Genomic DNA, 25,641 nt, shown 5'->3' with positions numbered 1-25,641 from the left:
TTTTTTAAAGCATTAAAAATTAATCATTGACATTTTGAGATCAACTTATTTTTCTTAAACTTTTAAAAAGTCTAGATTCAATATCCCAAAACTTTTTAAAAAAATTATGAACACTATATTGGAAGCCCAAAACTTTTATATAAATCTTAATATGTCTTTATTGAATACATCTCGACTTTTTTTATTTATAAAAGATTAAATGTCTAGGTTCAATACAACCCTTTGATTTCCTAACTAAAGTATTAGATTATTAATTTATTATTACGTGTTAGTCAATTTTCGTATATTCTGGAATTGGTTTGTCTTTTTTTTTTTTTAGTTGTTAAATTAAAATCAATACCCTCAATTTGTATGTGACTGATTTTCCTGTCACGATTCCACCAACAAAATGGGGACAAAAGTTAGAAATTTCGTTGTTTCAAGAATTTGAAACAATCCCTATCTTTAAACCAAAGAAAATTTAATTTTAATTACTTCTTGATTTGTATGTGTTGTCACAATTCTACCAATAAAATTTGGATAATGTAGAATTGGAAAAATAATTTTTTCTATTAATAGAATATAGTAAATAAGTATAATTAGGACTTCATGGCAATAGGATATTGTGTGATACTGCATAATTATAAGAAGATTGTTTGTGCGTAGATATATACCCCTCCTTTGGGATGAATAAAATTGATTGTATTGAAACCCTAAGATCGTTGTATTGTTTGTCTTCTTGCTATCAGAGCATTAAAAAAAAAAAAAAAAAAAAAAAAAAAAAAAAATTCTGAATTCTTTAACAATTTTCAATGGCTGAGGAGACAATGAACACGGCACAAGATCTTGAATCATCCATCACCACTACACTACCTTCAAAAATCGTCCATCACCATTACACCACCCAAGATAACTCAACGTTCTCGATGAGCATTGCCTTAAATGAATCCAACTACACCTTATGGGCTCCTCTCATGCGCATGCGGATTGGATCACGGGGAAAGGTTGGATACTTGACTGGAGCAAAGAAGGAACCTGATATGCATTCTGCAGAATATGAAGCTTGGGCCACAGATAATGAAAAGGTGAAAAGTTGGCTGATCGACTCCATGGAACCTTCGCTTATGAATAGGTATATTCGCCTTCCTACTGCAAGGGATATTTAGGAAGCTGTTGAAAAAACCTTTTATGATGACTCCGATGAAACCCGAATTTTTGAATTGAACAAGAAGTGTTTCGAAGCAAAACAAAGTGGACGACCGATTCCTACCTATTACAATGAATTGATGGCCATGTTCCAAGAAATTGATCAGAGAGTAGCCTCACGGAATGATAACGTTGCAGCTGTAATTCAAGAAACTTCAGCAATGTCACGGATGCGTGTTCACATGTTCTTGAGTGGATTCGACTCTAAGTATGACCAGGTGCGTGGAGAAATACTACGAAAAGAACCTAAACTCTCCTTAGAACAAAGCTATGCTTACATTCGTAAAGTCCAATCAGAGAGACAGGCTATGGGACGCTCAGAATCAACCGAATCCTAGGTTATGGCTGTCCTACGACATCAGGATTCTTCTCCAGGGTTCGCAGGAGCTGCATCCTGTCGGTCCTCAAACAAATCCAATCCATATGCAAACCAAAAGTGTAGCCACTGTGGAGAGTTGGGTCATAGCAAGGAGCGGTGCTATGAATTGATTGGTTATCCTGAGTGGTGGGACTTCACCAAGAAACCACGAAAAAAGTTGGGCAAGACCGCAGCTGCGAAAGATGAAGGGCGCTCAGCCTCTGCTAGTGTAGCATAGTCAGGTATGAAGAATGGAATTACTCTGAATGATACATGGATAATTGATATAGGTGCAAGTGACCATATGACCAGTGATCCCAAGCTTGTGACATAATTCAAACAATCCTCTCAATATAGTGTCTCTACTGCGATGGTACCCTAACTTCGATCATCGGAGAAGGTTCAGTTGCCCTGTCTAAAGACCTCACACTTGAGTCTGTCTTAGTTGTTCCTTCATTGGCTTATAATCTCCTATCTGTGGGTCAAATTACTCTTGCTCTCGCATGTACTGTGACCTTTTATCCTTTATTTTCTGTATTTCAGGACATCCTGACACGACGGATTCTTGGTTATGGTGTTAGAAGGGGAAAATTATACTACCTGGATCTGACAAAATTTGGAGAGGAACGGAAGAACTTTTTGGGACAAGTTAATCAGAACCCGAATTTTTGAATTGAACAAGAAGTGTTTCGAAGCAAAACAAAGTGGACGACCGATTCCTACCTATTACAATGAATTGATGGCCATGTTCCAAGAAATTGATCAGAGAGTAGCCTCACGGAATGATAACGTTGCAGCTGTAATTCAAGAAACTTCAGCAATGTCACGGATGCGTGTTCACATGTTCTTGAGTGGACTCGACTCTGAGTATGACCAGGTGCGTGGAGAAATACTACGAAAAGAACCTAAACTCTCCTTAGAACAAAGCTATGCTTACATTCGTAAAGTCCAATCAGAGAGACAGGCTATGGGACGCTCAGAATCAACCGAATCCTCGTTATGGCTGTCCTACGACATCAGGATTCTTCTCCAGGGTTCGCAGGAGCTGCATCCTGTCGGTCCTCAAACAAATCCAATCCATATGCAAACCAAAAGTGTAGCCACTGTGGAGAGTTGGGTCATAGCAAGGAGCGGTGCTATGAATTGATTGGTTATCCTCAGTGGTGGGACTTCACCAAGAAACCACGAAAAAAGTTGGGCAAGACTGCAACTGCTAAAGATGAAGGGTGCTCAGCCTCTGCTAATGTAGCACAGTCAGGTATGAAGAATGGAATTACTTTGAATAATACATGGATAATTGACACAGGTGCAAGTGACCATATGACCAATGATCCCAAGCTTGTGGCAGAATTCAAACAATCCTCTCAAAATAGTGTCTCTACTGTCGATGGTACCCCAACTCCGGTCACCGAAGAAGGTTCAGTTGCCCTGTCTAAAGACCTCACACTTGAGTCTGTCTTAGTTGTTCCTTCATTGACTTATAATCTCCTATCTGTGGGTCAAATTACTCTTGCTCTCGCATGTACTGTGACCTTTTATCCTTTATTTTGTGTATTTCAGGACATTCTGACACGACGGATCCTTGGTTATGGTGTTAGAAGGGGAAAATTATACTACCTGGATCTGAAAAAATTTGGAGAGGAACGGAAGAAGTTTTTGGGACAAGTTAATCAGACTAATGGGGCAGATAGCGCAAAGGAAGCTGTTTGGTTATGGCATCGTCGTTTAGGTCATTTATCTTTTAGTTATCTTAAAAAACTTCAACCAAAATTGTTCTCAAATGTTAGTGACTTAGAATTTCATTGTGATGTATGTGATGGCCAAGAGCCATCGTATTTCCTATCCACCAAGTTTTAATAAAAGTCTAGTTCCATTTATGAAAATTCATTCTGATGTTTGGGGTCCTGCAAGAATTCCTTCTTGTTCTGGTGCTCGGTATTATGTAACTTTTATTGATGATTGCACGCATATGATCTGGGTGTCATTGTTGAAGCGTAAAAGTGAAGTCTTTGAACGATTTACTGAATTTTATAAAATGGTGTCAAATCAATATCGCCAGTCGATTAGAGTTTTTCGGTCTGATAACGGTGGCGAGTTTGTGAATGGTCCTATGATGGAATTTCGCCGATCAAATGGAATTCGTCATCAGACCTCAAATTCGTATACTCCCCAATAAAACGGTGTAGTAGAGAGAAAAAATAGGCAGTTGATGGAAGTGGTTCGTGCTTCATTGTTTGGCATGAATGTAACTCGAATATATTGGGGAGAAGCCGTGAAATCTGCAGCCTATCTCATCAACCGTACCCCTTCCAGGGTGATTGAGTTTTAGAATCCTTATTAGAAAATGCATGAACTTTTGTCCATCCCATCCATGCCGAATTTGGAACCTCGGATATTTGGGTGTACAACCTATGTACACATACCAAAGCAACAATGACACACACTTGACCCCAAGTTGGACCCTCGAGCGAGAAAGTGTATATTTGTAGGATAAGCAGAATTTCAGAAGGGCTATAGATGTTATGATCCAATTACTGCCAAGTTACTTCCTTCATTGGCTTATAATCTCCTATCTGTGGGTCAAATTACTCTTGCTCTCGCATGTACTGTGACCTTTTATCCTTTATTTTGTGTATTTCAGGACATCCTGACACGACGGATTCTTGGTTATGGTGTTAGAAGGGGAAAATTATACTACCTGGATCTGACAAAATTTGGAGAGGAACGGAAGAACTTTTTGGGACAAGTTAATCAGATTAATGGGGCAGATAGTGCAAAGGAAGTTGTTTGGTTATGGCATCGTGGTTTAGGTCATTTATCTTTTAGTTATCTTAAAAAACTTCAACCAAAATTGTTCTCAAATGTTAGTGACTCAGAATTTCATTGTGATGTATGTGAATTGGCCAAGAGCCATCGTATTTCCTATCCACCAAGTTTTAATAAAAGTCTAGTTCCATTTATGAAAATTCATTCTGATGTTTGGGGTCCTGCAAGAATTCCTTCTTGTTCTGGTGCTCGGTATTATGTAACTTTTATTGATGATTGCACGCATATGATCTGGGTGTCATTGTTGAAGCGTAAAAGTGAAGTCTTTGAACGATTTACTGAATTTTATAAAATGGTGTCAAATCAATATCGCCAGTCGATTAGAGTTTTTCAGTCTGATAACGGTGGCGAGTTTGTGAATGGTCCTATGATGGAATTTTTCCGATCAAATGGAATTTGTCATTAGACCTCAAATTCGTATACTCCCCAACAAAATGGTGTAGTAGAGAGAAAAAATAGACAGTTGATGGAAGTGGTTCGTGCTTCATTGTTTGGCATGAATGTACCTCGAATATATTGGGAAAAAGCCGTGAAATCTGCAGCCTATCTCATCAACCGTACTTCTTCCAGGGTGATTGAGTTTCAGAATCCTTATCAGAAAATGCATGAACTTTTGTCCATCCCATCCATGCCGAATTTGGAACCTCGGATATTTGGGTGTACAACCTATGTACACATACCAAAGCAACAACGGCACACTTGACCCCAAGCTGGACCCTCGAGCGAGAAAGTGTATATTTGTAGGATATGCAGAATTTCAGAAGGGCTGTAGATGTTATGATCCAATTACTGCCAAGTTACATATATCTCTTGATGTCTCTTTCCATGAATCTAAGCTTTATTACTCTGAAAGAGCTCCTCAACATTCCCCTCAGGGGGAGAGGGTTTTTGAAGGGAATCATTACTCTACCGTTGAGAGTGACATATTTGGAGAGTTGGAAAACTTGGAAGAAAATTTTGGAGAAACAAGAGGAGTGTCTGAAACTACTATTGAAGGTGTTGGAATGCCACTTGAGACAGAAGAAGTTGATCTATCATCACGTGATAAAGAAGCTTGCAATGAACAAATGATCAATCATATGGACCCTAGTGAAGGTTGGGGTCCTGCAAGAATTCCTTCTTGTTCTGGTGCTCGGTATTATGTAACTTTTATTGATGATTGCACGCGTATGATCTGGGTGTCATTGTTGAAGCGTAAAAGTGAAGTCTTTGAACGATTTAGTGAATTTTATAAAATTGTGTCAAATCAATATCGCCAGTCGATTAGAGTTTTTCGGTCTGATAACGGTGGCGAGTTTGTGAATGGTCCTATGATGGAATTTCGCCGATCAAATGGAATTCGTCATCAGACCTCAAATTCATATACTCCCCAATAAAACGGTGTAGTAGAGAGAAAAAATAGGCAGTTGATGGAAGTGGTTCGTGCTTCATTGTTTGGCATGAATGTAACTCGAATATATTGGGGAGAAGCCGTGAAATCTGCAGCCTATCTCATCAACCGTACCCCTTCCAGGGTGATTGAGTTTTAGAATCCTTATTAGAAAATGCATGAACTTTTGTCCATCCCATCCATGCCGAATTTGGAACCTTGGATATTTGGGTGTACAACCTATGTACACATACCAAAGCAACAATGACACACACTTGACCCCAAGTTGGACCCTCGAGCGAGAAAGTGTATATTTGTAGGATAAGCAGAATTTCAGAAGGGCTATATATCTCTTGATGTCTCTTTCCATGAATCTAAGCTTTATTACTCTGAAAGAGCTCCTCAACATTCCCCTCAGGGGGAGAGGGTTTTTGAAGGGAATCATTACTCTACCGTTGAGAGTGACATATTTGGAGAGTTGGAAAACTTGGAAGAAAATTTTGGAAAAACAAGAGGAGTGTCTGAAACTACTATTGAAGGTGTTGGAATGCCACTTGAGACAGAAGAAGTTGATCCATCATCACGTGATAAAGAAGCTTGCAATGAACAAATGATCAATCATATGGACCCTAGTGAAGGAGTTGAAGGTCACACTTTTGATTTCCACCCTTCTACACCACCAATCGAAGACCCCGTTCAGAATGATCTACCTCAGGTACCTTTACACTTAAATGAGTCATCTGAGTTAGAAATTAGGAAGTCACAAAGGGCTACTAAAGGTGTTCCTAAGAAACAGTATGAACCAGACATTAAATCCAAAATCAAATATCCCATATCCAATTTTATGTCTAATCATAGGCTATCTAAGTCACATGCACTTGTGGTTGATCAATTATCTAATGTATCTATTCCTAGTAACATGTAGCATTGGCTGACCTTAAATGGGTGAAGGCGATGGATGAGAAGTTGGAAGCCCTTGAAAAGAATGCAACATGGGAGTTTGTGGATATACCTATTGGAAAGAAAACTGTAGGATGTCGTTGGGTGTTCACTGTGAAGCTCAAGGCAGATGGAACTATTGACCGTTACAAAGCCAGGTTGGTTGCTAAAGGGTACACACAACGCTATCCGACCGATTATAAGGAGACATTTGCACCGGTAGCAAAGATCAATACTGTCCGAATTCTAATTTCCCTTGCGGCAAGCAAAGATTGGCCTTTACGCCAATTTGATGTAAAGAATGCGTTCCTGAATGGGAATTTAGAGGAAGAAGTATACATGGATGTACCCCTGGGAGTTGGGACCAATCCGAGTGACGTTGACAAGGTTTGCAAATTAAAAAGATCGTTGTATCGTTTGAAGCAGTCACTGAGAGCTTGGTTCGGGAGATTTTCAAAGTCCATGACAGCCTTTGGGTACAAACAGAGCAATTCGGACCATACCTTGTTTGTTAAGCGCGAGAATGGTAAGATTATGGCTTTGATTGTATACGTTGACAATATGATTATTACAGGAGATGACCAAAATGAGATGAATGAATTGCAAAAAAATTTATCAAGGGAGTTTGAGATGAAAGATCTTGGATCACTGAAATATTTCCTAGGGATTGAAGTTGTAAGATCTAAAAGGGGAATCTCACTTTTGCAGAGAAAATATGTCCTTGACTTGCTAACTGAAACTGGGATGCTTGATTGTAAACCAGCTGAAACACCGATTGAGATGAATCATGGACTTGCCATCTATCCTAATCAAATCCCGACTGATAAAGGGAGGTATCAACGTTTAGTAGGAAGATTAATTTATCTTTCTCATACTAAACCCGATATTGCGTATGTCGTAAGTGTGGTCAGTCAATTTATGCACTGTCCAAGTGAAGAACATATGTTTCGTATCTTAAGATATTTGAAGATGACGCCAGGAAGAGGATTATTGTTTGAAAAAAAGGGTGAACTAGATGTTGTTGGGTATACAGATGCGGATTGGGCAGGAGATAAGACAGACAGGCGTTCTACATCTGGATACTTCACTTTTGTTGGAGGAAATCTTGTCACATGGCGTAGTAAGAAACAAAAAGTTGTTGCCAAATCGAGTACAGAAGCTGAGTTTCGAGGCATGGCACATGGAGTTTGTGAAATGCTATGGATTTGCAATGTCTTGAAAGAACTGGGTTACAAACTTGAGAAGCCCATGGATCTGTATTGTGATAACACAGCTGCTATTGAGATTGCACATAACCCAGTTCAGCATGATCGGGCGAAACATGTGGAAGTTGATCGTCACTTCATTAAAGAGAATCTCGACAGAAAAATTATTAACTTCCAGTTTGTAACTTCAAAACAGCAATTAGCGGATGTCCTTACTAAAGGAGTACCTAAACGAGTGTTCAACGGCTTAATCGATAAGTTGGACATGATAGATATCTATGCACCAACTTGAGGGGGAGTGTAGAATTGGAAAAAAGATTTTTTCTATTAATAGAATATAGTAAATAAGTATAATTAGGACTTCTATGGCAATAGGATATTGTGTGATACTGCATAATTATAGGAAGATTGTTTGTGCGTAGATATATACCCCTCCTTTGGGATGAATAAAATTGACTGTATTGAAACCCTAAAATCATTGTATTGCTTGTCTTCTGATAAATGTTAGAATTTCATTTTTCAAGAATTAAATAACCAAAATTTGCAAAACGCAGCCTCCCTCCCTGGCGCCAATTTTTGACTGGTGAAAGTCGTTGGTAAATTGATAAACTTTGTAACAGAGTGTTTAAAACTGAAAGAGAGTCCTCTTATGCGATAACCATTAAATGATTGGTTTTTTCTTGTCAAAAAAATCGCTAGTTTCACTGTTAAAGTGTTTTCTATAGCCAGTATATGCGGACCCTGAAACAGCTGGTTGAGTTAATAAATTCAAACATTTTGCAAAAATATATAATATATATATAGTTAGCAAATCTGAGTTGAATTTTGGTGGGAACTTTCAATGAAATATTCTTAAGAGAGGAAGAAGAAGAAGAACAGTATTTTCACAAAACCTAAGCGATGAGGGATGAAATTGAAAATTTTCACAATAGTCCCTTTTCTGCGTTTGGAAATCAAACCAATGATCTGCAGGTTCTTCAAGTTATTCTGTCCCTTTTGCAGTCTTGTTATAAAAACTTTTATTTCTTGTAATTTACTAGGTTTCATGCGTGATTGTTTGAATATTGTACAGTATTGAAGTTTAAAATCTCTGATTTCGTGGTGTTTCTTAATTTAAATAAAATCATGCACATGTATATATATGTGTGTATATATATATATATATTTTTTTTTTTCCTTCTATTTTTTATATTTGTCCCTATTAATTTGTTTCATTAATGGATTTGACAGCAAGAAATTCTCGATTCTTCTGAAGAGTCCAGCCCTTTAGGTTTGACACTGCAAAAAACGCCATCTTTTGTCGATCTAGTGGAGATGACGATGGCTAATGGAAATCAAGAAGTTCATTCAACGGCGACGGCTCTTGGCTTAAACAACAATAGTCCTCGAATGGAAAATGAGCATTTGAAGGCTACCAATTTCCCTGCAAATTTGCTTCGAATAGGAACGTGGGAGGTATTTCAATTTTTTATAATTATTTCTTTTTGGATTTTCTTGAAATGAAATACTTAAATGATGCTCTAAGAATCAAAATTTTTCTTAGAAAAAGTATTTAGAATTATTGTAATGTGACAGTGGAGAGCAATGTATGAAGGAGACGTGATTGTGAAGATATACTACGCGAAGAAAAAAATTGTTTGGGAGATTCTACAAAGACCATTGAAGAAAAAGATCGAAATTCAATGGTCTGATATTAGTGCAATTCGAGCCAGTATGCCTGATAATGAAGTAGCAACTTTGGAAATTGAGGTTAAATCATTTTGCCTTTATTTTGACCTGTCATTAATATAATGAATGAAATGTTCAATTATCGTCCATCGATCGTTAGGTCGATATTAGCTTAAAATGAGAAATTTTTGCAGTTGAATCAGCCTCCTTTGTTCTATTGCGAAACCGATCCACAACCGCGAAAACATTCTGCTTGGAAACCTTGGTTTGATTTTACAGGAGGTCAAGCTTCCTTCTGGAGGTATTCTTCATAATAAGTTCAATTGTACTAATTGAAAATATAGATAATTTAAATTCTTATTCATTGTACTAATTCACTTCACTCGAATACTTAACGATATTTGTGACTTTTTGATCAGGAGACACTATGTTCAATTCGCTCCCAAAACCCTCGATAAACACTACCAAAAGCTTTTGCAAAGTGACGAACGATTATTTTCATTGAGCCATGAGCTCTTCCCAAGCCAAGAATCCACTTTTTACTCTTTCGATACCATATCGGAATTTCTCCCTCAAATGCAATATCCATATCCAACTTATATCACACCAATAACAATGGAACCTCATATGTTTCGTTCAAATTCAACATCAGGTACGTATGAGATTAAAGCCCTATTTGGCCCCATTATTTGTGATTATAATTTTTGGAATAGTATTTTTTTGAATAATGTGTGGCTAAAAATGAATTATAATTTAAGGGGGCCAAACGGGAGCTAATTATGCAGAAAAAAATGTTGAAAGTCTCAATTGCAACTTTTAAAATCTCTACTATTTTGTAACAGTTATGGATTTCTGTAGGGATTGTGACTCAAAACCAGACTGTTTGGGGACAAGCAGAAAATATTCAAGATGCATCATCTATTAATTTGGTAACACAATCTTCCAATCTAGTTTTCGACTATCCTTACTCGGATTATGTGGGAGATGCAAATATATCTAATCCGTTAGATGTAAATCCTAATGATCAAGTGATTCAGAATGGCATTGAAAATTCCATATCAGATGGTTTCCGTCCACAATCTATAAATTGGATAGCTCAAGAATCTATAGAAAACCTTGTGTTGCAACCAGAAGTAAACAACTCGATTGATCCATTTGAATTTGAAGGATTGATAAATGGAGATTATTCTACTTGGAATTCTAATCCGAATATTTTCGGGCTTTTCCTTTCGTAAATAGACTTGTTCTTCTTCCCTTTGCGGAAAATCCTCAAATGGGAAAGAATTTCTCTTTCTTCTGATGTTCGTTTTTGTAAATTTCTGGAAGTTATTGTCCTTATTTGAAAAAGTTACCATTATATTGATTTTTATTTTTTTACATAATTTGATTGTTAGAATTGAAATTTGAAAGATTCAGTGGCTTATATGGGCACAATCAAACAATAAAATTTAGGATAAAGATATCTGTATAAAATATTGTATAAAATATTCCAATAGGGGGTCGTCACTTGTCGAGTTTGTCAAATATTTTATAGATAGATTTGTTAATGAGCATTTGAAGGCTACCAATTTCCCTGCAAATTTGCTTCGAATAGGAACGTGGGAGGTATTTCAATTTTTTATAATTATTTCTTTTTGGATTTTCTTGAAATGAAATACTTAAATGATGCTCTAAGAATCAAAATTTTTCTTAGAAAAAGTATTTAGAATTATTGTAATGTGACAGTGGAGAGCAATGTATGAAGGAGACGTGATTGTGAAGATATACTACGCGAAGAAAAAAATTGTTTGGGAGATTCTACAAAGACCATTGAAGAAAAAGATCGAAATTCAATGGTCTGATATTAGTGCAATTCGAGCCAGTATGCCTGATAATGAAGTAGCAACTTTGGAAATTGAGGTTAAATCATTTTGCCTTTATTTTGACCTGTCATTAATATAATGAATGAAATGTTCAATTATCGTCCATCGATCGTTAGGTCGATATTAGCTTAAAATGAGAAATTTTTGCAGTTGAATCAGCCTCCTTTGTTCTATTGCGAAACCGATCCACAACCGCGAAAACATTCTGCTTGGAAACCTTGGTTTGATTTTACAGGAGGTCAAGCTTCCTTCTGGAGGTATTCTTCATAATAAGTTCAATTGTACTAATTGAAAATATAGATAATTTAAATTCTTATTCATTGTACTAATTCACTTCACTCGAATACTTAACGATATTTGTGACTTTTTGATCAGGAGACACTATGTTCAATTCGCTCCCAAAACCCTCGATAAACACTACCAAAAGCTTTTGCAAAGTGACGAACGATTATTTTCATTGAGCCATGAGCTCTTCCCAAGCCAAGAATCCACTTTTTACTCTTTCGATACCATATCGGAATTTCTCCCTCAAATGCAATATCCATATCCAACTTATATCACACCAATAACAATGGAACCTCATATGTTTCGTTCAAATTCAACATCAGGTACGTATGAGATTAAAGCCCTATTTGGCCCCATTATTTGTGATTATAATTTTTGGAATAGTATTTTTTTGAATAATGTGTGGCTAAAAATGAATTATAATTTAAGGGGGCCAAACGGGAGCTAATTATGCAGAAAAAAATGTTGAAATTCTCAATTGCAACTTTTAAAATCTCTACTATTTTGTAACAGTTATGGATTTCTGTAGGGATTGTGACTCAAAACCAGACTGTTTGGGGACAAGCAGAAAATATTCAAGATGCATCATCTATTAATTTGGTAACACAATCTTCCAATCTAGTTTTCGACTATCCTTACTCGGATTATGTGGGAGATGCAAATATATCTAATCCGTTAGATGTAAATCCTAATGATCAAGTGATTCAGAATGGCATTGAAAATTCCATATCAGATGGTTTCCGTCCACAATCTATAAATTGGATAGCTCAAGAATCTATAGAAAACCTTGTGTTGCAACCAGAAGTAAACAACTCGATTGATCCATTTGAATTTGAAGGATTGATAAATGGAGATTATTCTACTTGGAATTCTAATCCGAATATTTTCGGGCTTTTCCTTTCGTAAATAGACTTGTTCTTCTTCCCTTTGCGGAAAATCCTCAAATGGGAAAGAATTTCTCTTTCTTCTGATGTTCATTTTTGTAAATTTCTTGAAGTTATTGTCCTTATTTTGAAAAAGTTACCATTATATTGATTTTTATTTTTTTACATAATTTGATTGTTAGAATTGAAATTTGAAAGATTCAGTGGCTTATATGGGCACAATCAAACAATAAAATTTAGGATAAAGATATCTGTATAAAATATTGTACAAAATGTTCCAATAGGGGGTCGTCACTTGTCGAGTTTGTCAAATATTTTATAGATAGATTTGTTAGTGTAGCATCGTCTTAAAATTTATAGTGGAACTCTGGTTAGTTCTTCTAGGGTTTTGTCTCTTCTCTCTACGTACTTTGGCTGCATGAATTCTCAATACCAACCCTAATTAGCTAATAACTTATTTCCTTAATACTTATCATTGCCAAAGAATTCTTCAGTCAAGCTGAGGTTATAATTATTAACATTGGTCCTTCTTCCTCTTCATTAAAATTATCATGCAATTCTTAAATTATTTAACTACGCTTTTAAGCCATTTTCCCTTTTTATTTCATTAACTTGAGTCAAATCCAACATTGATGTGGGCTTTTGCTTTTTATTTCTACCTTCTACCAATTAATAATTGTATTCAATGAAAATGTTGAAATAAAGAACTCATGATCACTAGGTATGAATGAAAATCCCACAGAATTTTGTGAAATAAAAATAAGGGAAAAAGAATTTGAAAAATACCGAGGTGCAAAAAATTGAAAATGCCATTACGTTTTCATCAAAACTCAACATTTCAAATTTAACCAAGCAAAAAAGTAACATACTATTACTTGTCATTAAAATTTAACAATCCACATACACAAAATACTGTGTTGCTTTTCATAAAAATAAACATTCCACGTGGATTCAAACCAACGATTTCTAAACAATAGGTTCGATTCAGTTTTGCACTTTCTTGAATCCCTATTTTAGGTTTCTGTTTGGCGGATTTTGGATCTAGTGAGTAAACTTTAATTAGGTCAAACAAATATTTATAGAATTGAAACAAATTATTTTCAAAAAAATTAATTAAATCTTACTAAAAAATTTTAAATTGTAAAATGAAGTATTTTTCAATTTTGTTAAAGAAAACAAGTATTTTGCCTAATTATTACTTAAAAAAGAAACAGGAAAAATGATTTGCACTGATATTTTCTATGTACCCCATGAGATGGAGAACTAGGGTATGTATATTTATATTTTATTTACATGGAAATTGAGAGAATCACACAAAAGAGATGTGTGGCAAAAAATGAATTACGCTTATATAAGTGCATCACACGCATAAACAAAGAATTGTGGTCTTTATATATGGATTCAAATTTCTCTTCAAGTGTGTGATTTTCAATGTAAAATAAAAGAACGAACCTTTTTCCATTAAGCATCAGCTACTCCCAATCCTTTTTTCTCCACAATTGTATAGACTAGGTTTTGTGGTTAAGGTGTTCGAAATTTCGTGGAGTCCTATCTTGACTAAAAGAAAAGACTCCTAAAAAAATTAAAGACTTATTTCTAATATCTGCAAGGAAATATGTAAGAATATATGAAACAACGAACAATTCTATATAATCTTTGAATTAACTAAGTTCATAAGAAAAATTTTAAAAAAAAATGGTATGAAAAGTTTAAAAAATTAACAAATTTATATATTCGATTATTGTTATATGTTTTCTATTTAAGTATAATTATTTATTTTAAGTTGGTTAATTTTTTTGCCAACTTCTAAAGATAAATAACTAAAAATATTCACTCTTTAACTATTTCAATTTTTAAACAAAATAGTCATTTGAATCTTGAATTCTAACTAAGCCATGTACTAACAAAAATGTTACTAACTCAACCTCTAAGAAGAACTCATTAAAATAAACACACACACATAAAAAAATAAATAAAATAATGCTTTTAATGCTCAAACATTTAATTTAAAGTTTAAACAAATTATCTTAAAAGAATTGCCTTAAAGTTATTGTCTCCCAAACCACAGGCCATATTCCAAGTTGTGGACCTATCTACTATTAAAAATATTTGTCTCCAAAATCCCTTTGATTCACCTTGTAACCCTATGGATGATACAACATTAAAATAAATTCTCAATCAAAATACGTGTCACTGATTTTCATATACGCTGGTCATTTATTATTAATGATTTCTTTGACAATCTAGCATACCCGATCAATATTCACAATTAGGATTATTTTGCACTTATTTATCATTCACGATTTTATTAACATTCCATTATCTACAACCAATATAGGCAATTAGCCCTCCTCTCAATGCTAAAGATATATTATTGTGGCCGGTTACCCCTTGCACTTGTTGATATCATTAGCAACGCCATTTTGTAATCTATACAGTGTGTATGCACATATGTGGGCACACGAGTTATAGTCAAGTCGAATGTATAGTAAAATCTCCTTCATTTTACTCGGAATTTGAATCATTCAAGTATTTTCATCAATTATGTCTGATTTTTCTTGTCGATTAGATAGTTTAGTATTTCTCGTCACCTGTATAAGTTTACATGGATGACATTTTAATAAAAATGTACTACAATCTTTTTCCATGATTAAATAGACATATTTCAAAAAATTAGCTAGAGACAATTTTTTATTTTTAGTAAAAAATAGTAGAGTAGTCGAAATTATTTTGCAATTATGTTTTAATAAACAGGAATTTAAAAATAATCTTATGTATTTTAGGGTTCGTTTGAAACAAATTACTTCTGATAATTCAAAAGGTAATTCCGAGATTAAGAAAATGTTTTTGAACATTTTCAAATAATTTTCTTGGGGGGATTTTGTCTGATTAGAATAGTATTAGAGAAAATTGACTTAATGTAATTTTTAAGTTCTATACAAGATATCAAATCTATGAATCTATTTTATTTGTGATTCTGTTTGAATCTAGAAAGAATACAGAAATAGACTAAGACGCCACTTCGAATTTGAATGAAGAAATAATAAAAAATATTGTTTTCAGATATCTCAATTGGTCAAATTCGAAACGTTGATCATATTGAATACGAAAATTTGCTTTTTACTCATTATGTAAGACTTTTTCGAATTGGCTTTGGAAGAAGCTTGCATAGTTTGGGAAGGGATAGATGCGGATTGGGCCGACTCGTCGACAGACAGATAGGAGATCTACGACTGGATACTGTAAATTTTTTTTAGTGGTCAACGAAGTAGCCAATCAGGGTCTTCTGCCATTCCTCACAACCTACTTCATTTTCGAATAAAGTTGAGCAAACCAAAACTTATCACTGCTTGCTTCTCAAGAAAAGGATAAGATCTTAGCCTACTCGGCTGGCCGGGCCAAGCTCTTAGGATAAATGAGGACTTCGGGACTCTATGACTAACAATCTGGTCAAGGGTCTCTATCTCAGCTAGCTGCCGCAATAGGAACTCAAAGCCTCGTCGAATTGTGCTCCTTGATGCTCTGATAAAAAAACAAATCAGTGGGGCCATGCCGACCTTTTCTTGTTATTGCCAATCCCCAGAAGACCTCTTGAAAGCATTCTTTGAAAGCAAATTTTCTTTTTACAAAAAATAGAAGAAAAAATAAAAATCCAACCAAATAGATATTGTATTTTATAACTAGAGTTAATCACGCAACCCACGTTCATTACTTCGAAGGTTAAATTCGTCATTTTAGACCAAGTATTATCGTACAAGTTTCACCATGTGAAACCCAATGAGGATATGCCACGTTAAATCAATGACAGCAAATTATACGTTGGCAAATTCTGATTCATCCATTTCATCCCATCATGCCACATCAGATCAAGGACACGAGTTGAACTCAGTGTAAACCCAGCTTAAAGCCCAAAGAACGACTCGCCTATATAAGCAGCTCTCACTGTGATGTACGAACAGTTTCTCTCTCTCTCTCAAACAGCCATGGGGATAGTACGGAGAAGAGCACCAATGAAAAGCTGTGACTTTCCCTCTCTAGCCATTGCTATCTCTCTGCTTTTCGCGATTTCATCTGCTGAAGTTTTATTCGAAGAACGCTTCGAAGGTAGTGTTCTGCTACCTGTGGTTTAATTTTGCTGTCATCTTGATATAATTTCAGATTTTTATGATGGATATTTTGACTATTTTGTGGATGATCGAGGTTAATTTCTGGTATATATATATATATCGATCTGATTGTTTGAACGAAGGAATGGACTTTAGGTCTAAATGCGTGTTCAATTACGACTCTTTGGTTTAGATCTACGACATTTCTCTCCTTTTTGTCAATTTAAATGTCAAATTTACTAGGTTTTCGATTTTGAATGCTCTGATTTTGAAAATGCTGAATTGATTGAGAGGAGTTGTGCTATTAATTTCATGTTTTAAGCAATAATTTGACAGAATATTTTGTAATTGTTGATTTATATGTTGAGCTTTTGTTCGATCTGTTTTAACTAACGTATAACACGTCGTAGTATAATCGTGGGTAATGATGTAGCCCCTTTCACATTACATTTCCTGTGAAAATTACTACAGAATTTTAATTGCAAAATCAGATACATTAATGTATGTCCGAGTGATGGCTGTGCATGGTTTGCATGTGAAAGTAACTTTTGTATGATTCATGGGATTCTTGCTCCCTGAGGAGTGATAGTAAATAAGATTTTTCAAAATTATTAAAAGTGAAGAAGCAGAAAGTAACCGAATATATGGAAGGGAGTACTTCATGTGTTGGTGCTTCTGTTTGCTTTGGACAAGTGACACTTCTCCATTCATAGTTTGGAGTATTTCCTGTTTTGTTAATATATTATAATGATATCAAAAACAGAGAAGACATAAGATTGGTTAATTTTTCCTTTTATCAAATGCAAATTTTAATTGCTTCTTGGACCTGTTGTCTTGTGCTGATTTTTACTTCTTGTAAATTTTTTGAAGATGGATGGGAAAACCGTTGGGTTAAATCTGAATGGAAGAAAGATGAGAACATGGCTGGGGAATGGAATTACACCTCAGGCAAATGGAATGGGGATCCAAACGACAAAGGTAACCTTTTCGTTTTATAATGTACATGTGCAACATATAAATGTATGTAGTTATTTGTTATAATGAAACAAAAAATTAAAGGGGTGTTAGCTCCTGTCAAACTCCAGGTATCCAGACCAGTGAGGACTATAGGTTTTATGCCATCTCAGCTGAATTCCCTGAATTCAGCAACAAAGAGAAGACCCTAGTGTTCCAGTTCTCTGTCAAGCATGAGCAAAAGCTAGACTGTGGTGGTGGATACATGAAATTGCTTAGTGGTGAAGTTGATCAGAAAAAATTCGGTGGTGACACCCCATACAGGTTATACACTTGTGGTAGTTTTTTCTGTTCTCACTGGGTTAATGTTGTCCCTTATGAAGTTGCTGATTGATTTATTACATGGTTGACTGCAGCATCATGTTTGGACCAGACATTTGTGGCTACACTACCAAGAAAGTCCATGCTATTCTGACATACAATGGAAAAAATAATTTGATCAAGAAGGATGTCCCATGTGAGACTGACCAACTGACGCATGTATATACATTTATCCTGCGCCCAGATGCTACTTACAGCATCCTCGTTGACAATGTAGAAAAGCAGTCTGGAAGTTTGTACTCCGACTGGGATCTACTTCCCCCAAAGACGATTAAGGACCCAGAGGCCAAGAAGGTAACTGTTGTTCTAGTTATATGACAAATTTGTTCCAGATGATGTGTCTTTTATTACTTTATGTGCTGGTGATTTACTTTCTACATGTCAATGACAGCCTGAAGATTGGGACGACAAGGAAAACATCCCAGACCCTGAAGACAAGAAGCCAGAGGTAAATGAACTGTGATTCTGTATCCTCTGCCATATTCCAATTAAATGTTGGCAGTAAGAGAACCACATGGTAATGAGTCGATAACAAATCATATATTTTCTATGGCTGCAGGGTTATGATGACATCCCAAAGGAGATTCCAGATCCTGAAGCCAAGAAGGTGATTAAAGCTAATTTCCATTTTCCCTTGCTTACCCATTAATAAATCGATGTACTTGCATAAGATGCTTTGCAATTACAGCCTGAAGACTGGGATGACGAGGAGGATGGTGAGTGGACTGCACCAACTATCCCCAACCCCGAGTACAAGGGACCATGGAAGCCAAAGGTTTGTGAAATCTCAATTTAGATTTTTTGACATTGTTTGAGAAATAAACTCTTAGAGCTAGCTTTTGCCATTGCCAGAAACTTAAGAATCCCAACTACAAGGGCAAGTGGAAGACGCCAATGATTGACAACCCAGGTTCATCTTCTTTTCTTTTCAGCGTGTGGGTGCATCACACTGGCATCAGGAGTTCTAACTTTTTGGCTAATTTGATAATATCATGATCCCAGATTTCAAGGATGACCCAGATCTCTATGTTTTCCCAAATTTGAAGTATGTCGGCATTGAGTTGTGGCAGGGAAAAGAAATGATTGTCCATTCACGTGATTTTTTGGTATGTAATTCATTAAGATCTCCTAAGTGACAAATTGTATAAATTTTCAGGTGAAATCTGGAACGTTGTTTGACAATGTTTTGATTTGTAATGACCCTGAGTATGCCAAGATGCTAGCCGAGGAAACATGGGGCAAGCAAAAGGATGTATGTGGAATCACAAGTTTTCAAAAGAACCTTCTCTTCTATTTTTACTCAAAACAGTAGTTTTCCTTGCAAACACAGGTGAAAATCTTACCTACCTATTGATGCGTTAACTGTCAATTTTGCAGGCTGAGAAGGCTGCTTTTGATGAGGCAGAAAAGAAGAGAGAAGAAGAGGTAACTTAATCTCACTGAATATCATTCGTTGAGGAGATTCTTTAATCTTTCTTTTATTGAACATCATTTTGTTTCTATACAGGAATCAAAGGATGATCCAGTTGATTCTGATGTAAGACTTAAATCCTCTCTTAAAGATTAATATAGTCTATACATATCTTTATGTATATCCTGTTTATGAGGCCCTTTCTTTTCATAGGCTGAGGATGGAGATGATGATGCCGATGATGCTGAAGCTGACGATGTCGATGATGATGATGTTGCAAATTCAGACTCAAAGGAAGACCATACCGCCTCAGTTGATGGTGATGTACATGTAAGGATATCAGTCTCTGTTTATTTCAAATTCACGGCTAACCATTTTCTTGACAGTCGTTTAATTTCATATACCATATTTGGCTTCTGTTCTGCAGGATGAATTGTAGGGTGTTCGAGTACACACATTCTGCTGACAACGTGCAACTCGGACAAGTTGGCTCGGAAATTTTTTCTTCTCTACTTTGCAATTAGAATTACGAGAGGACTTGTTTTATTCGTTCTGTTTTAGATATTATCAAATAGTCTGAATTGAATTCACTTTTTTGTTCTATTAGACCCAAGTTCTTTAGACTAAGTTTTGTATGTCTAACACCATTTATCATATTTTAATATTTTAGTAAAACTTATTCCCCCATGGCCTCAACCACCAGCCTTTTGTTGCTGGTGGAAATTGATTATGTGAGCCACGGGCTTATGCACTATTGCTGGTGTCGTGTTAAAATGAGCGAAAAGGTTACGAGAGGAGGAAATTACACCGCGCTACTACCTACAGTATTATATTCAACCTTAGTGGAAAAATCGTTGTTTAGAGGTTAAGTGTTACTCCATGGCCAGATGACGAGTTGTGAGCCTTGGGTCTGATTTAGATCAACGGACTAGGGTCCTCGTATAAAATGAGGAAAACTTTCACCAACTTTTCACTGTTTATCTCGTATTCTCACTCTTCCTTCATCCTTCTCAGCTACGATAATTTTTTTTCCTTGAAATTCAGTGTAATGAGCCTATTGAATTCTTTTGGCTTCAAGGATTATATTTCTTCTCGAGAAGGAATTGAAGTATTGGTATTGAGGATCAAATGTTGCGTTGTGCATAACTTGTAGCCAAATATCAATCGACCCTGTAAAAGTCCAATAGCAAGTCTACATTCTGATCTGTATGCTGTTTATGTACGATAATTTCCAGATGATAAATAAACCTGCATAGTTTTTAAATCAAGCAAAAATCTTTTCTGAATGAAAAGCCTATTTTTCCATAAATTAAAATAACATAGCAAGTGTGGATATTGAATTAGTCCAGGGCAGAAAAAATCGAATAGACTACACTAGGGCTGGAGATGGTTAGATTTAGTTCGGTTCTATGTACATAATTTCCAGGTAATAAATAAACCTGCATGGTTTTTAAATCAAGCAAAAATCTTTTCTGAATGAAAAGCCTATTTTTCCATAAATTAAAATAACATAGTAAGTGTGGATATTGAATTAGTCAAGGGCAGAAAAAATCGAAAAAGACTAGACTAAGGTTGGACATGGTCCGATTTAGTTCGATTCTAACGAGAACCGAACCGAAATTTTCGGATATTTAGTAAGTGGAACCGTTGGATCCAAATTTAATTATAAAATCGTTCTGGTTCGATTCAGTACTCAAGTCCGTATTATAATTAAATTTCTTAATATTTTATAAAGTTATATTAATTCAACTAATGATATGTTCAATCTTAACTCTTACAAAATAACGTAATTCAATTTTATATGTCTTTTGCATTTCTTTTTGCTGAGTTCTTCATAAATTTGATTGTTAAAATCACATGAAGAGAAAAAGAACGAGCTCAAAATAATTAAGAGACATTGTCGAGCTTTAATTCAATTTTTTAGAACGATAGAAATAACATTATGGTAGAATAATAGATTTGAATAAAACTTAGGTCAATTTGATTAAATTGGCTTTGAATTGAAAATTAGAAATAAGAAAATCATATATTTTTTTTGGTTTGAACTAAATTAAATAGTTAACAAATTTATTTAGAAAAAGTAAAAAAAAAATTGCTTATTTAAAATAAATTAATTAAAAAAATTAGGGAGATTTAGTTCTTATTCGATTCTTCAGGTCTTGATTTAAAATTGAGAATCGAACCAAATTCGTCGGTTCTCGACTCAGATATCAGTTTGGGTATTTAACTTAAGAATAATCACTCGGTTTGGTTTGGTTCGGTTTAAGAGTTTTGTCCAGTGTTAGACTAAACCAAACAAATCAAATCGATTAAGGTCAATTTGATACAGTTAATTGCTTTGGTTTGATTTTCTTTTAAACAAAACCATGGTAGGTCGGTTTAGTCAAGGTTTGAAGTAACAAATCGTTGATTAACCGAACCAATCCAACTAGCTATGGGCAAAAAAATCGAAAAATTGACCAAACCAATCAAATTGGACTTAGGTTTGACACAAGTAATTTGTTTGGTTTGGTTTTGTTAAGGGCTTGTTTGGGAGCGATTTTTCCTCCCAAAAAATTGATTTTTGATCGTTATTTCACTATTCCTGTCATATTTGACTTCTTCTCTCACAGGTGGACTCCACCTTTCTCCTAATAGTCAAAAAAATCAATTTTCAAAATCACTCTCAAACAGATTCTAAAACAAAATTATGGTGGATCGGTTCAATCATGTTTGAAGTCTCAAACCATTGGCTAATCGAACAAATCCAATTCACTTACATGTTTACCTTTTTTCTTTTAATTTAAGAAAAATAAACCGTAATCTCATAACTATATCTCGATTCCCTTCAATCTGTGATGTTGCCGATAAGTAATAGCACTGAAAATTTCCTTTCATAAGCTTAATATGTTATACTTAGCATTTTTTCCTACTCAGATAGTCAGACTACATAAAAATAAAAAAGCAACAGATTTTTAAGTTTTCTAATGATCTATCTCTATTAATTTGATTTTTGTCGTTCTATTCGGAACAGTCGGGATCGTGCTCTATCAAAACGAAATTTCTTTATTTGTTAGTCAATAGTTATTTTGGTTCTTGTAATCTAAGTGGTCCCAAAATTTTGATAATATTTCTTTTTTTTAAAAAAAATTCTATCTGGAGTAAAAGTTCAAACCGACTAATCGCACCAAACCAAACCGATTTGGTTTAAGAGTTAGAATGAGTTGGTTTGGAATGAAATTCATTCAAATCGACTAATTTGATTTTGGTTTTGATTTCGAGTTGGATTTAAAACTAATTCAAATCAAATTGCGCTAAGCTCACATTGAATAATGAAAATTTTTAGGTATGTTTTCGTGCATTAGATTAAATATTTGGTTAAAACAAATTGTAGATGAACTGCATTGGCTCAAATTTGATGATTAAAGAGATGTTAAGTGGGTCGATTAGCTCGCTGACTTAGCTTGTCGCACTAGTGAGTCGTGGCCATGAGCAGAGCAACAAATTGCTCTTGTGAGCCACTTGTCCGCTCATAAGAGTTTGCTTGTGATTTTATTGATTTGTGTATTAAATGATTTGTCTAATAAGTGAAATGTCATTTTTGGTGAAAAATTAGCGATTTTCAACTCAACTAGCTCGAAACTAGCATGGACTACCACGAATTCCATTGTCAAATGCTCGTAGATTTTAGTTTCAGCATATGCTTGTGGGCTTTTCTTATTTCGGGTTGGATTGAAAATATTAAATAGGAATTATTGGATAATTCGAGCCACGCTTCGATTGAGCGAGCTCAAAGTTGGGTCGTCTCTTTTAACATCCTTAAACAATTCCTTGTCTTGATGGTGCACTGCTTGGCGTTCTTAGATTATTAGCATCAATTTTGTACGTCCGCCACTCTTCTGTTCTCGTTCTTTGGGTAAATTCCCTATTTTACTCACTGTGACGGTGGGTCAGCAGTTAGTTCATCAAACACAGTACAGTACATAGCAAAACCTCACATAGTTAAGTCCGCCACTGCCAACGGACATTTCGAAGCTCCATTAAGCTCCTTCTTCTTAGCTCTTATAAAACAAATCCAGAACACACTCTCACAGCAAATTTCTCCAAAAATGCAATCTGCAATCTCTCTGTCGCTCTCCCCTTCTTCGTCGATCACCAGATCCGACTGTAGTGTCGCCGCCAATGCGTATTTGTGTACTCCGAGATCTCTCCGATTTTGCGGTCTAAGAAGAAAAGTGTTTGAATCCAAGTCGTTCCATTCGTTGAAGGTTTCGACTCGATTAGTGCCATGTTCTCGAGAATCGAATTTTAACAAGGTCTGTGCTGCGTTGCAAAGCAATGGAACGCCATCCAAGGGAGGATTTGATTATGATCTCGTGATTATTGGAGCTGGTGTTGGTGGACATGGTGCTGCTCTTCATGCTGTTGAGAAGGTAAAAGCAATACTTGAGTATATTAATTCGTTTTCCTTATTTTTAGCTGCTTCATTAATCAGTTGTAAGCTGAAATAGTTAGGTTTTTATTTTTTATTTTGTTTATTCAAGGTTGTAAGTTATTCGAAGCAACTAAAAAACTTCCACATGATGATTTTCTATGCATCTCTGTTAAATTGATTGCTGTTGGTTAAGAGTGAGCCCTTTTTTGGTGATATGAAATGAAACATTGGCATATACTTCTCAATTCAGTTTTTGACTATAAACAAAACATCGGCATGTACTTTTCAATTCATTTTTTGACCACGAAGTGTTTATGATCCAAGATGAGAGCTTGATTTGTTGAACACAGTCAAGGGGGCGTCTCTATAAATTTACTTTCCAAATATGTCAAGTATAAATGTATTCCCGCTCTGAAATACTATTGTCCATATTATTGTTATTTGTGATGCCAGATGTAAATCATTTTTGTATATTTATATAGCAGAGAGTCATGAGAAGTTAGATAACTCATATGTACTGCAGGGTTTGAAAACTGCAATCATTGAAGGAGATGTTATCGGAGGCACGTGTGTAAATAGGGGCTGTGTGCCTTCAAAAGCACTTCTGGCTGTGAGTGGCCGCATGCGGGAGCTTCAAAATGAACACCATATGAAGTCCTTCGGGCTACAGGTACTTCTCATTATAACAATCAAGGTCAATACATGTGATGTAATTCACCGTTTTATTGAATCATCTTCGAGACTGAAAGTTCTGAAATAAATTCAGAATGTACAAGCATCATCATGATCTCGGAAAACTGTACTGCCATTTTTCCTATAACTATTCTTAGTTCACAGACTATTCAGAATCGTATAATGTGAATACAAATCATTTTCTTGCCATTTGTTAATGAAAACTATATAGGAAGTTTTATTGAAGTTCCAATGATTGCATAGCCTTTTGAAAGCAATGTGATAATGATTATTGTGTTTCTATAACTACCTTCAGAAGAGAAACATAGAGAGTTAAGTAATAGCATGTCTGGAAGTAATAAGAGTTTATAAACGTAGAATTAAATAATAACAACATGAAACAATGTTCTTTTGCACTATGAATTGGTTAACAATAAGCTTAAATGGGTAAAGATTTACCATTTAGAAATTTGTGTCAAGCTGCATCTAGTGAGGAAGTCATGTGACCGCCAGTTGAAATATGCTTGAACGATTGATGATTTCTTCTCTTATCATGTTCTTTAAATCGATGTATCCTTCCCAGCTTATCAAACATCACATTCCACAATGATAGGTTGCAGCTGCTGGATATGACAGACAGGGAGTTGCAGATCATGCCAACAATTTGGCCTCAAAAATACGAAGTAATTTGACAAATTCAATGAAAGCTCTTGGTGTTGATATTTTGACAGGCACTGGTACAATTTTGGTAGGTTGATGTATTTTGTCATCAGTATTCTGAGCTTTGAAATACTTGTGTTATCCTTGTAACTCTATCACTAGAAAATTTAAACTTATTTTTATGGTTTAGGAGTATTTTAAAATTACAGCATAACAATCATAAGCATATCCAGGGTCCACAAAAGTTGAAGTTCGGAAAAGGAGGGTCTGGGGACACGTTCGTAACAGCAAAAGACATAATAATTGCTACTGGTTCTGTTCCCCTTGTGCCCAAGGGAATTGAAGTTGATGGTAATTATTTGTTCCTTCATCATCTTCTATTTTTAGCATAGTTCCAAGGAGTTGCTTTGTGTTTTTCTTTATTCTTGTATTAACAAATTTTTTTTTTTTTTTGTGGCGAGG

At 35.3% G+C, this 25,641-nt stretch overlaps 4 protein-coding genes across 5 annotated transcripts in view; all 4 read left to right on the top strand.

Annotated features, from left to right (window-relative positions):
- The first annotated feature begins 8,723 nt into the window (after nucleotides 1-8,723).
- Nucleotides 8,724-10,876, top strand: LOC111391881. 2 transcript variants are annotated; one of them, XM_023017160.1, is made up of 6 exons: nucleotides 8,724-8,854; nucleotides 9,113-9,337; nucleotides 9,458-9,631; nucleotides 9,745-9,851; nucleotides 9,970-10,202; nucleotides 10,409-10,876. In XM_023017160.1, exons 1-6 carry the CDS (start codon nucleotides 8,783-8,785, stop codon nucleotides 10,783-10,785), a joined length of 1,188 nt encoding a protein of 395 aa, XP_022872928.1. In that variant the 5' UTR covers nucleotides 8,724-8,782; the 3' UTR covers nucleotides 10,786-10,876. The 2 variants fall into 2 exon arrangements, with proteins under 2 accessions (XP_022872928.1, XP_022872934.1); XM_023017166.1 differs by having other exon boundaries at nucleotides 10,393-10,547.
- A 225-nt stretch (nucleotides 10,877-11,101) lies between these two features.
- Nucleotides 11,102-12,652, top strand: LOC111391873. The gene is made up of 5 exons (XM_023017151.1): nucleotides 11,102-11,155; nucleotides 11,276-11,449; nucleotides 11,563-11,669; nucleotides 11,788-12,020; nucleotides 12,227-12,652. The coding sequence occupies exons 2-5, from the start codon at nucleotides 11,285-11,287 to the stop codon at nucleotides 12,601-12,603; spliced, it is 882 nt and encodes a 293-aa protein (XP_022872919.1). The 5' UTR covers nucleotides 11,102-11,155; nucleotides 11,276-11,284; the 3' UTR covers nucleotides 12,604-12,652.
- Nucleotides 12,653-16,513: 3,861 nt separating this feature from the next.
- Nucleotides 16,514-20,117, top strand: LOC111390205 (calreticulin-like). The gene is made up of 14 exons (XM_023015213.1): nucleotides 16,514-16,685; nucleotides 17,558-17,665; nucleotides 17,773-17,965; nucleotides 18,058-18,316; nucleotides 18,414-18,470; nucleotides 18,582-18,629; nucleotides 18,711-18,797; nucleotides 18,875-18,932; nucleotides 19,025-19,092; nucleotides 19,179-19,274; nucleotides 19,400-19,447; nucleotides 19,530-19,559; nucleotides 19,647-19,763; nucleotides 19,861-20,117. Exons 1-14 carry the CDS (start codon nucleotides 16,529-16,531, stop codon nucleotides 19,870-19,872), a joined length of 1,338 nt encoding a protein of 445 aa, XP_022870981.1. The 5' UTR covers nucleotides 16,514-16,528; the 3' UTR covers nucleotides 19,873-20,117.
- Nucleotides 20,118-23,221: 3,104 nt separating this feature from the next.
- LOC111379960 (dihydrolipoyl dehydrogenase 1, chloroplastic-like) overlaps nucleotides 23,222-25,641 on the top strand; it is an 8,102-nt gene continuing 5,682 nt past the window's right edge. Inside the window, exons 1-4 of the mRNA XM_023003402.1 lie at nucleotides 23,222-23,845; nucleotides 24,371-24,517; nucleotides 25,133-25,267; nucleotides 25,413-25,570. Coding sequence (XP_022859170.1) covers nucleotides 23,522-23,845; nucleotides 24,371-24,517; nucleotides 25,133-25,267; nucleotides 25,413-25,570 — 764 coding nt within the window. The 5' untranslated portion in view covers nucleotides 23,222-23,521. The remainder of the gene's footprint in view (nucleotides 23,846-24,370; nucleotides 24,518-25,132; nucleotides 25,268-25,412; nucleotides 25,571-25,641) is intronic.

This window comes from Olea europaea, chromosome 3 (genome assembly GCF_002742605.1).
Source record: "Olea europaea var. sylvestris chromosome 3, O_europaea_v1, whole genome shotgun sequence".
Taxonomy (NCBI): Eukaryota; Viridiplantae; Streptophyta; class Magnoliopsida; order Lamiales; family Oleaceae; genus Olea; species Olea europaea.
The sequence above is the reverse complement of the archived record's forward strand: the minus strand, read 5'-3'. Positions and strand labels throughout refer to the sequence as shown.